A 13523-nucleotide genomic window follows, 5' to 3' on the forward strand; every position below is an offset into this window, starting at 1 on the left:
CAGCGGGTCCTTATGGAGCACAAGCACACTTGTATTTTAGTCAGAGGTTAATTTAAGGACGTGCAGTGCGTTTATTTTAATTTCTATGTCCAGAACAACGAACCGTCCGTGCCGAGTCCGTGTAGCGAGTCAAGCGCGCGCGCCGCGCCGGCAGCCGCGCGTCGCGGCCCGTGTGCAAAACCAGTTTCTAGTAGTAGGGTTCGGTAGCCGCGTGCGCACTGCAGTTTGAAGCATGAAAAACCCGACCGGCGCGAGAGAAGCTTGCGGGTTCCGCGTTAAATATTTATTTAATTTTTAAGGAACAAGTTACAACGTTACAGTATCCATGGCACTGCCACACTCATGGCACTCCTCAGTTACACTAGTGACTTGCGGCAAGTCCAGCAAGTTACAAAAGTTGCGGAAGTGAGCTTGACGTGATTGTTTACACGGTAGGAATAGCTTGCGGAAGTCAACTTCTGCAAGTTTTGTTGCTAATCTAAACCCCGCTTAGTAAGTACCTAATTTTAATGACACAATCATCATGATCAACCCATTTCCGCCCCACTACTGAGTACGGGTCTCCTCTCAGAATGAGAAGGGTTTAGGCCATAGTCTGCCACGCTGGCCCATTGCGGATCGGCAGACTTCACACACCTTTGAGAACATGGAGAACTCTCAGACATGCAGGTTTCCTCACGATGTTTTCCACAATGCTACGCATATGTGTCAATGACACAATACTACGCATTAAATTGATTTTTTTTTTAACTATTTGACGGCGCTGGATTCTAGCCGTTTTAAAATCAAAAACAGCTACAGCTGTTCTGTTTCTTCGAGTGCGTCTTCACACATTGAGTACTTAATTTCTACTTTATTTGTACTCTTTTTTTAAACGTCACATGCCCGATTTCGTGGTTTTTCTTTTCTTTTGTGTTTATTTTGTGAATGCAAGTGCTTCCCAGTTGATGAAAATATTGACTTGGTAGGGTCGAGGATGTTTTCCTGCAGAGGGAATATATGGTAGCCACTGTGAGGGGTTCCATATTGTGAGCTTTTGAACTTCCTTTTCAATTGTTGCATGCATTGAATCTACGGGCGTGTACGTGTGTGCGGGTATCAAAAATATTATTTGTTTAGTCTCCAAAGCTTTTAGATTGCTTGAGGAACTGGTTAAAAACAGACCATACCACGAATTTTTCGTGAATCAATAATTTCTGGTAATAAGCATTTCGAGCAAAATTTCACAATTTTCTGCTCCATTTGTGCTTTCCAGAACTCGTCATCTTTATAAATATGCTCTATCACGAGTGGTTAGAATCACCACTGTTAGTGGTTAGAGTGGTCACCATAAATAAGAAAATCATCCATCATAATTTAAACACCTTCAATATCACCAAATCTTTTTATCATTTCTCTATGAAATATTTCTGGAGCTGCATTAATACCAAAGGGTAACCTAATGAATCTATATCGTGTAATAAATCTACAGAGCTTGGAAGAAGCTTCTGACAACTTGAGCATCCAATAGCCTTTATTCGCATCAGCTAATGTTGAAAAATACTAAGCTCCGGCAAGACTAGATTTTTAAGATCACCTTACCTGCAGGCCGATTCAGAACCCTTCGATAGCATAATTGTCGATCGATTCGGCAAGTTGTCGTTCGATAAAATGTATTTTCAATTCAGAATAACCGAATCGACAGTGAAATTGTCGAAACCGAAAACGAATCGAACAGACGTAGATATCGTTCGATTACGACTATCAAACGCTATTCACAACAACCTAACCGAATAATATTTGTCGAACGTCCGATAATTTTTGATGTTTACTTATCGAAAGCTATAGGGCATTCGATATCTTTTTGTTCACCTAGTTTCGTACCATCGTACAAGAAACAACAGTTTTGAAACTTTGAAATTTAATATTATTTGTTGTTATAGCGGCAAGAAATACACATTTTGTGAAAATTTCAACTCTCTACCTATTACGCATCACGAGATACAGCCCGTTGACAGACAGACGGACAGCGGAGTCTTAGTAATAGGGTCCCGTTGGTGCCCTTCGGGTACAAAACCCTAAAACCAGCGGACAAAAATCACAATACCGAGCTTAAAAGGGCTAGAACCCAGAGCCGTAAAACCAGTTAATAAAAAAAAACCAAACTTGCCATTGATTGACAGACGTAATTGATGTTTGACATTTGTGTTGTATTTACGAGGATAGCTTTAATAAAACTTCACTAGTACATTTCGATGTTTTTCTCTCGAAATCAATAATTTAATAAGCTATGATTTTAAGTAATGACTTAAATTACCTTCAAGATTAATAAAAGTTATTTTTTAATGTTTAACTTGAATTTAAAAACAAGTAAAATTTTGGTAACATAACATACTTTATAAATGCACATGTAATCGCAATGTTTCTTATCGAAAACGGTACCGTAATCGAAATCGAATCGAATCCTTTTGTCGAACGTTCTGAATTGCACGATAAAATTTGTTCGATTCGAGATCGATACCGAATCGAATCGATTCGTTATGTTATCGAAGTGTTCTGAATCGCCCTGCTGATCACCTGTTGATGACATTTAGATCTGTGACATAGGTGTCTATAGATTCATTTGGTAGTTGTTTCCTGCTAAATAATTTATGCCTTTCTACCGTGACGTTTATTTTCGGAGTGAAATACTATATAAAGTTACAGAGATCGCCAAAACTAACTTTTTCGATATCTAGGTCAAATGAGTAAAAGATTCCAGACAATCTGATCCGATGAATTGCAAGAGAATGGCTGTTTTACGTGCATCTAAATTATTTGCCTTTAAATAAACTTTTAGTCGTGTGAGCCATTTTTTCCATAGCAATGGCACGTTATTCAACGATGAACGGCGGCAGGGTCATGCCTACTGGCAATGGCGTCATGGCGTGGCTGGTTGACGACTCGCTGTGACCTAGCGGTCTTCTAGGCTTTGTGTTCACAAAATCTTCGTCCTGCATTGTTTTTCTTTATTATGATCCCTGTTCTGGCACCATATTTCATTGGTATAGTTGTAATAAAAGATGGATGCTTTTGGATTCGACTTTATTCGCAATTCACATGACAAGACGTTGACATTAGGATATTACTATAGAGTGACAATATACACAGATTAATACAATACCTTATGTAACAGTTTATTTTCTCCCGTCCAAATCCCAAAAATACACTCGGTTCTACCCGTTACGTGGAGCTTGTATTTGATAGTACGATTTTGGTTAATTGATCTAGAATTGGTTTTTTTTTTTGTCAACACAAATGAATATCTTTGGAGATGGAGAACAGGACTCCTCAATGGATAAGAGCAAATTGCTCGCGATCAGTGTGATAGCTTAGTAAACAGTAGGGTTTTAACTGGGTATAGCATATTATAGTACAGTGGGGCCACTGAAAATTGTGAAATAAAAAATTTTCAAATGAAATTTTTTTTTGTAAGGCTTATTTTCCGTGCTCAATACCATAAGCCAATGATGCAACATGAGGTAAACTTTTATTATGAAGTACATTGTTAGGTTAACTTAGAGGATTATTTCCAAGTGGGTATCACTAATGCATTGTACCAAATTGTCCATGCATTTTAAATATCCGTTTTATAAATTGAACATATGCCATCATTAATCGGCCATGCAAATTTTCCAGCACCTTTGTAACGTAAAAACTTTACCTTAAAACTATTTAACTCAATATCCAGTACTTTTCCAAGTATTTTTCTCCCTTCTGTACATTAAACTTTACTAAAAGGTAAGAGTTTTCATCAATTTTGTTTTGTTTTGTTTTCATCTATAATATTTATTTTATTTATTTATTTAGTAATAGACTTAATTTAAAGAGAAACATTTTTCACCATTTTATATAGACCAAAGCACTAGATAAAAAACAGACTGGTGTTTGGAATTTTGCAGCCCAAATAGACCGTAGTCTGTGCTAGGGCTGACAAAAAAGAAAAAAAGATAAGCCTAATATGTATTATTATCTATGTAAAGAAAACCACTTTACCGATGGACACCTATTCAGTGCTTTCCTTTATTTATTACTTTGTCTTTGGTGCATAAAAGACATATCCTGAAGGCTGTCAGTCTGTGGACTTAGCTTGTCAAATATTACTAGGACTTGCGTTTTTGGCGGGAAAGGCAAAGTGCGCTTTTTAATTGAAAATTGTTAAAAAATATAGTTCTTGAGTGTAAATAGTACATTTTGTAAATAGTTTTCGTTAAACTGTGGTACAATGCCGTCAGATAGTGACGGCGGTGATTTAGAGCCAGCAGCGGGCAAAAAGAGGAAGAAAATGCAAAAGGAGAAACCCTCTGAAAGTGATGGTGCAAAATACAAACCATTTACAAAACCAGGGTATCGCCGGGCGTACGGCGATACTAGTACCAATTCAGAATTCCCTGTATACGTAGAAAGCACAGAAGATATCAAACTAGAAAACAAAAATCCCCTGGTGGTATCCAAATATTTTAAACAAGTAAAAGGTGTAAGTGAAAGTAGGCGCATAAACGCTACTAAAATTATGCTTCAAATAAGCGACAGCGGCTAATGACTTTTTGAAGCACGAGTGCCTTTCAGTTCATAAACTTCGAGCGTTCATCCCGGCGTCCTCTGTGGAAAGGGTGGGGGTGGTTAGGTTTATTCCAAAAGAATCTAGCAATCAGGAACTATTCAATAAACTCTCCTCGGAAAGTGAAGTAATAGGTGTAAAGAGATTTTTGAAAAAAGTGGGAGAGGAGCTAATTCCTCTGTCCACTATCAGTGTAATTTTCAGCGGTACTAGTCTACCGCAGTATATTTATTTGGACAACTGGAGATACAAAGTTTTCACTTATGTTCCTCCTTTGATGCAATGTTTTAAATGTATGAAATTTAACCATTATGGGAAAATTTGTAAAAATCAGCAAATATGCTCACGGTGCGCTGGCGAGCACCATTACAAGGACTGCACGACAGATACACTGAAGTGCAGCAATTGTGGGGGTGCGCATCTTGCAATATCAAAAACGTGTCCTGTAAAGGCAGCGAGAATGGAGAGGAACAAAAAAGAAACCTACTCAAAAGTAGCTCAAATAAGTAGTGCGAGTTTCCCTCCACTCCCAAAGCCTCAGAGCCCTCAGACATATCAAAAAACCAAACTACATACTCACAGCCTAAGCAAATTACACAGACAAAGACAGAAAAGGGTTTGGGTAATTTTGTATGGGCCTTGGCATGATTTTTTTTTTCAGCGACCACTAATGTAATTGTTGCTAACGTATAGGGTAATAAATAGTAATAAAGAATCAAAAAAGAATTTTGCCGAAAGTGATATCGGAGCTGGAATATCTGTTGTTGAAGTTGTAGAATTATGGGAGCTTTTTCTTCAATATAAAGACATAATTCTCATTTAGACAATTATTAATACTACTTTGTTTGTGGCGTTATTGATAGAATATTAATTAAAAAACAAAAATACTCGAAGTTCTTTACTTATACAAGACCAATAAAAGTGACGCGAACGAAACAACAGGTACGAAACTATTTTGACGAGCGCTTCATGTTTCTTCGAATTCTTCATTTTCTAAATCGTGCCTTATTATTAAATCTAAAAACTGCGCTGGAGGGTGAAGGTTTTCTTGATATCGCCCCCACCCTAAATACCATATTATGGCCATAATGTGGGAACAACAACCTAGGGTCCTTTTCCCCACAATGCAGGAGCAATAGTGGCCTCTTATTGCGTCCATGCCTTGACGCCCTCGTTCTATTAAAATATATACCTACATAATATATTCTACGCGAAACATGACGCGATTGTATTTTGCCTCTCAGCAGCCAAGGGTCACAATATTCAGGATTTTGCCTCCTTAAGTCTTCCAAATGAGGTTCTTTATATATTTCTATTAAATACGATCCGTTTTTAATATGCTCTCCATAATAACTGCGTGCTTGTTGAATTTGGTACGTACCCAATGCGTATATTATTAGGTCGTCGGCACTTAAAACCGGAAACTCATCGCCATCAGGAATCGCAGCATTTATAGGCTGAAAGTGAGCTCGTCTTCTATTAAGATTATTGTGCAATACATATTCACTAAGCGAATTCCGATTATTATCACTTCTTGATATTCTACTTATTATGTCATGAACTAATCGGTGATCGGTTAAAGGTGCACCAAATGCATTCAGTAGTGCCGACGCAATTTTTATCTCTTCAAACAAGTGTCTTGCAGCTACATTAAAGTTTTGGGATCGTAATTGACGAAATTGATTTTTTAATCTACCGTTTATTGTTTCTACGACCCAGCGACACATGGTGACTTTTCTAGACTCATTGGCTTTTTGAACACTTAGCTGGTGTTCTGCATCATCTTTTGTAGCGGGCATATATGCACGGTACCCACAGGTCTCCACTTCTTCAATACAGTCTCTGAAGCCTCTATCTAATATCAACACATCATCTTCATGGAAGAACCAATGGAAAGGATCCTCTGGGCTTTTCATTATATCTGATAAAATAGCTGCATCCGATTTAGTGGCTTCGTATAATCCACATACGTCAATTATATGACCATCAGGGCAAACTAGTAAAAATGGTTTCACTAGGTGGCGGAATTTGTGGAGACTATAGGATTTTCTTTGAAAATAATAATTACTACTTTTTTGCAAATAAATATACGTGCCATCTAAAATAATTATGGCTCTACGATCACGTAACGGGGCATCAGGATTTCCAAATAGTTCATTTGGAATGGATAGACATCGGGATATAACTTCTTCACGTGTTATATGGTCGTAGCCCAAATGCTGTGGCACAAATTCTGTTATTAAATCTTGCCTCACCAGCCGCATCGTCTTTTCAAAAGTCTTTCTGGTCATATTAAATATGGTAGATAGCCTTTCATTGGACTCTCCAGTATGTAGTTTGGCAAGAAAAGTCGCAAGACTTGTTTTTGGTTTTTTCCTGAACCGCTGCATGATATTTGGTGTTCTTTGAAGGATTTGTAAGAATTTTTCTTTTGAAAAGCCTATGTAATAATGAAAAACGTCATTATTTATTGAAGTTAGTTTTTCAAAATCTAAAAAAACCTTACGTGTCCGTAAAATATCCATCATGTCTTTAACTTGTACGGCTGAAAAAGTATTAAATACGCTGCGTGTACTTGTATCGATACTTTGCCATAGCAACTCTGAGTGCTGTTGACAAACACGTGTCCCTCTTGGGAGATAAAAACATTTTTCTTGAAGAACTGTAGCCCTTACGTCGATGTGGATTCTTTGTAAATCAGTATTGATGCAATCAGCAAAAACACATAATTGCGAATTGAATGGCGCTCGCTTATATCCAGGTATCTCTATCAACTGTGGTCTGTTAACTTGTACTTCTTGATCAACAACATTAGGTTGTCCTAGTACAGGATTTTCCTCAATAACTACTTCCATTGGTACGTCTTGGATCAATTGAGCAGGTTGACCTGATGTATTTTCTCCAGATTGGTCTGGTACGTCTTCTGTAGACTGAGTATTGGCAGCATAACGCTGAGCTCGTAGAAAACATGGCCGACATATTCGATCCTCTCCATCAAACTGTAAAAAACACGTAAACAGAGGATAGGTAAAAAAATATATAAGATTACAAATGACATTATACATAGGCGCATAAGGATCGCGTAAGGTGGTCCACATAAATGTCATAATTACTCGCAAACATTCTTGGATCTCACACAAGATTCTTAAATACGGTTCTTGTAATTCACGAGGGCGAGTGACATAAGATTGTGGTAATATTATGGACCTGGCAAAAAAAAATACAAGTACATAATCCTATTAGATTTTCAGGATATAATTTTGTAGGAAAAAAATGCAAATAATGAACATGGTGGAGTAGGCATTTTATTAAAAAATACATTAAAATACAGAATATTGCCAACACAATTTTATCAAGATGTCCAGTCCATAGCGATTTCTCTAGAAACTAATATTGGTTCCGTGTCGATTCTATGTGTTTATTGTCCACCTAAAAATAAAAATAACAATTATTGTAGAATTAATAAACTTAAAAATAGTATTGCTAGCTTACCAAAACCTTGTATAGTCTCAGGAGATTTTAACGCGCATCATATTGCTTTTGGGTGCAATTGTACAAATTCAAGAGGCAAAACATTGTTTGAAATTTTTGATGAACATGACCTATGCCTGTTAAACACAGGTGTATCTACTACAATACAAAGACCTAATGCAAATAGCTCTGCTAATAGACTGAGATTTGGTCACTGTCTGGTGCCAACACACCTGAATAAAATAAAAATACTAAACAGTAAAAAATGCAACTATTGTGAATATGAGGAGGCTGATGTTAATCATATGATACTCAAATGTCCAGCTTTTGGCATACAAAGACTTATATTAACCAGTGATCTAAACACTATAAATATGGAACAAAAACAAAACATTGATTTTCCCCGCCATGTAAAGGACTTGTTGTGTAAAACGTCATATTTTAAGTCTATTTTTAATTATATATGCAATACTATAAATAAATTGTAAAAACGTTAGACTAATTAATTATAAGCAATTTTGTATTTTTAGTATTTGTAAATTTTTGAAAGGCCTTAAAGGACTGTTATCCAGGGCCGCAAAATAAACTAAAAAAAAAAGTATACTAAATAATACTAACCCCCCAATATTTATACCGCTATGATTTGTACTAATACATTGTATATGTCTTGTGATGTCTAGGTCTAACAAAGGATAGGAAAAGTCTCTCAAGAAAGGAATCCAAAAACCATCAAGCAATTACCACGTTGTTTTCTTCACTGAATCGACATTTGCGGAATACAAAGCCGCAGTACAAAGAGCCATAGAGAATAAAAGAAGAAGAAGTTAACGTAGTTTTTGTTTTTATAATTAGAAAAGATTTGTTTAAACCGTAAATAAAGGCTTTAAATGTAATTTCTGTAATTGTATAGAAACGCAATTAAGTCTTGGTTTCATTTCCCGAATTCACTCAAGAATAAAATAACATTATATCTATTTCGATGAATTCTGTTTTCTGTTCACCATCGCTGTTCTCTGTCATCTTCAATAAAGTTTGATCCACGTGAACTGCAACTGTCGTGAACTGTGTAGTTTTCTTTTTCTTCATCAGAACTTCCTTCAACGAACAGACGATTCTTTACCGGTGTTATAACTTTTTTTGGCTTCCTCTTTGGCATATCTTCATCATCATCGTTAACAGTGCACGATTTCTGTGGCGTAAAATAAGCAATTAACAATTTTTTGAAGGAATCAAGATAAGGAATGCCGCATGACTCACTACCGAGCACCGCGCAACCATCACAGCCGTCAACACAGCCACCGGGTTCTCCGTCGCACACACAGCCCTCCGTCTCCCCCGCCGGCCACTGTGGTGAAAGAGGAGGAAGTGCAGGTAGCAACGGACGAGAATGTACCCAGTGTAGTGAACGTTGCTGATAACGATAGGAACCTAGTGCGGAGAGCGCGGAGGATGTGAAGGACGGCGAAACCCGACCGGCTGAACGTTGTAAGGATGCGCTAAACGTTGATGATGATAAATCGAGTAATCCTAATAGTGCGGGCAACAGTCCGGCCGATCGGGCAAAAAGGCCTAGAAAGCCTGAAAATTATAATCATTATTTTAAGTAGGTATAAAATGTTGTATTGTGTATTTAGATTAATGACAAGTAGGTTTGATAAATTGTTCCCAGGTTCCCAAACTAATGTTGGAGGGATGATGTATATCCGATTGCACTCGGATCACGGTAGCCAGTAATAAACTAGCTTCGGAGGCATACGGTCGTTTCATTGCACTCGCACGTACCTACATATCAGAAACACTTCAAACCACCCTGCAAGAAAAAAAATACGTTTGGATGTAGCTACCGGCAAAAGTATTGCAACGCGAGATGAAACGTCCCAATCTGCAGACCAGCCAAGTCATAATCAAGGGCATAAACAGAGTGATGACACAGCAGAATCCGATCACCAAGAAATAGAAACTCGAACAATTGAACCTGGTCTATTTCAAGTCAGAGCTGCAAATGTAGACAACGAGAACATCCCTGACACTCCAGCAAACAGACAAAAATTCAAAAGAATTAAAGATGACATTTCTGAAGTAGATTACAATGATATTGTATCTTTTCTACCAAAACCTGTAGAAGAAGGGGAATTTGTTTACAGTAAAGTTGATAGTGCATTCCTGTCCTATTTGCGACGTAATGTATATTGGGCCTAAGTTAATCTATGGTCAATTGTCAAATATAAGAACTCTCACTTGAAAATAAACCATTGAACGGACACACTCCGCTGAAGATAACTAGTTTTATTGTTCCTTCCTGCGATCCTGAAATATAGATCTGCCTATCGGGTCTTCAGTGTTAGCTGGAATAGCTAACAATATTCAAGGATTATAGGTTAAGATTGTGCGGGACGATATGTGAAAACGGACACTGTAATTATATGTGTAGCATAATGTGCGGGACGATATGCGAAAACGAACAATATGTGATATGTGTGTGAATAGCATAAGATAGCTTAAGTATTTAGTTTTAACGATCTCATGTAAAACAGTTGTAAATTGATATCACATGTTTTTAGATAAGGACAGGTAGATACAATGTAGATACGATAGAAAGAGAGAACCGGTAGAGCAAGAAATAAAATAGTTTTGTCGTGGCTCCTCGGCGGTTCTCAGAAACAGGCCGCAGCTCTACCAACGGTACAGCCCGGAAGCAAAAAGACACCTGTTTCTAAGGACCGCCTTCTAAGCCCACTTAATCGTGATTGGTCGATTTTAATGTACTCTGATTGGCTACAAAATTGAGCCAATCAGAGGGCCTACATTTTTTACTGACTTTTCGTATAAATACCGGGCAGAAATTGTATGCCGACAGTGACACAGTTCTCCGACAGCTCTCAACCAGTTCTCTCTAATAAGAACTAAGAAGTAGCGGTACCTACAATGAAGAATAAATAGTGCAGAGAATTTTCCCTGAAGATTTTCATTCCAACCAACCCAGCAACAGCTAGTGTACGAGACCCGTACAAAGATAATGTCTGATTTTAAGAACAACAAAAAGTTATTCAAGAATTTCAAGAAATTAGGAATTTTCCTTCTGTGCTAGGCTGCATTGACTGTACTCATATTAAAATAAAGAAATATGGCGGTGATGCAGCTCAGTACTACATAAACAGAAAAGGATTTTATTCTATGAATGTCCAGGTACTGTACCTAATACACACTTTTACCTAATAAGTACATGTTTTTTTTTTTTAATATAATAATACTACAATGAAAACTGCAGATCTCAAAAAAGCTTTGATTAATATTTAAATGTTTGTTTTATCTTTCTAGAAGTTTTATTTGTTTATAAGTTAAAGTAAAATATAATGAACGAAGTTGATTCTTGAAAAAGTATTTTTATTATCTTGATCAAAGTCACCCCAAATAAATCAAAAATGTAATAACTTTCTTCTCACTTGACCGATTCATTCGTTCTTTAGAAAAAAATGTTCCTTTCAGGGGTTACTTTTCATTTTATACAAGGAACTAAAAGCTTAATTTGCTATAATAAAGAGCGAAAACATTTATGTGTACGCGCACATTGTTTAATTAAGTTAAGTATGGATTGGACGAATGATAAAATTATAAAATTTATTCAAGCGATTGAAATTTATCGTCTACTACGGGATTCCAGTCACAATGATTATAAAAATAGAAACAAAAAACACGACGCCACTCAATAGTTGGCTCAAAGTTTCAATTGTGACTCGATTGAGATAATGAGAAAATGGAAAATTATTTTGGCTCATTATCGAAGAGAAAAGAAGAAAATCGCGGAATCAAAATCTTCAGGTTCTGGTATATCAAACATATACAAGCCAAAATGGTTTGGTTATGGCATATTTGAATTTCTTTCATGGAAGGGACGAACCGAACCTGTAATTTATAGCATAGCCTGTAAGTTCCATTTAAGTGGAAATTCCTTTATTAGGCAAGGAAGGCAGCAAAACTGATCAGAGATTCTGGAATTGATCAAATTGGTTTTTCTCTCTTGCAAGCATTGAGGTCGATCGGCGAAACGACACAAGCAAATATCGTAGAAATATTAAGGTACTTGTCACCAGAATTGAAGAATAGTTTGTTAACATGGATAAATAATGACAGACAAGTTTTTTTTTCGAACAGTTTTTGGCCCTGCAATACCCGAAGAAATAGCCAAACGTTAGCAGCGTGTGTTGGTGGACGGCCTTACCAAAGAGCAAAAGAAGCAGATCAACGAGAAATATTTAATACCTGACAACTTTCGCCTAGCTAAAGCACCCATGTTAAACCCAGAGATTACGCACGTTCTAAGCGAGTCGGCTAGAAGTCGCGACAAACTAATGGAAAAGGCGCAAAACCAACTTGGCCGAGGCATCTCGGAACTGACGTATTTAGCCACCACGGTTATCAAAGAAGACTTGAGTAAAACGGAAATGCTCAAGAAAATTTCAGATGCCAGCCAAATTTTTCTAGACCTCCATTATGAAGACACAAAAAGAAGGAGAAAACTGGTGACAGCATCTCTGGACATAAAGTTTTTGTATATGGTCACGGATGTGAAGAGGGATTCCTATCTTTTTGGGGCTGACTTAGGAGATAAAATAAAAGCGTCAAAAACAGCTGAAAGATCCGGATTACAAATAAAGCGCAAGGATACATCTGCGCCTTCTACTACAAGAAGATTCGCACAACAGGGAAACTGGCGGGGCCCACCCCGGGTGCAAAATCAACGAACGACCAAACAGGGTGGGTCGAAAGGTCGCTATCCGCCTCAACAGAACCGGCGGCCACCACCACCGACCAACCAAGCACCACGGACAACCAGAGACAACACCAAGGCCTACAAATACTAACCGAGGTAATACCACATGCGGGTAGACTCCGGTATTTTATTAGAAAGACAAAAACAATTGTAAGAGTAACACAACATTTTCTTACGTCTAAATGTATTCAAATTTTACAGGAAAACGCTAAGCGACTTCTAAATAGATAGATAATTATGTAGTTATATAGATAGGTAGAAAGATAAGTAGATAGTTAGGTAGCTAGATAGATAGGCATATTAGATATAAAGTAAAATATTCAATAGAATGTATTAAATAGATAGAGATTTAATTCGTTAAAGCCTAGATGTATTGGTTTGGTATCGCTTTCCTACCAAAAGAGCACCAGCAGGAAACTCGGCTATCATCAATATAAATAAACACGGTTTGGTCGCGCTCCCGATCGGCCCGTAATCTCACCGGAGGCCATGCCCGAAAATCAGCGCGGCAGTCCACTGACTGCAGCAACAAGCTGAGGCAGCGCCCCGTTCAGCCGAGATAGATTAAGCCTAGTTCTAAGAAGTGGGTGCCTGGGTCTTGGGGAGCCAGGGAGCATGGACATTGATCGGCTCCTTAGTTCCCCAGGGACTATGGCGCCCTACCTGTTTGTGTCTGTGTTTGTTTTGGCTGAATAAAAAGAT

General features: G+C 37.6%; 1 protein-coding gene across 1 annotated transcript; it reads left to right on the forward strand.

The window, feature by feature from the left end:
- The first annotated feature begins 3991 nt into the window (after window positions 1-3991).
- On the forward strand, window positions 3992-7508 carry LOC123878414. The gene is given in 3 exon segments (XM_045925596.1): window positions 3992-4533; window positions 4535-5201; window positions 7485-7508. Coding segments are annotated over 3 exon segments (981 nt in total). The 5' UTR covers window positions 3992-4243.
- The last annotated feature ends 6015 nt before the right edge of the window (window positions 7509-13523 follow it).

The sequence above is a fragment of the Maniola jurtina genome, chromosome 26, assembly GCF_905333055.1.
Source record: "Maniola jurtina chromosome 26, ilManJurt1.1, whole genome shotgun sequence".
Classification (NCBI taxonomy): domain Eukaryota; kingdom Metazoa; phylum Arthropoda; class Insecta; order Lepidoptera; family Nymphalidae; genus Maniola; species Maniola jurtina.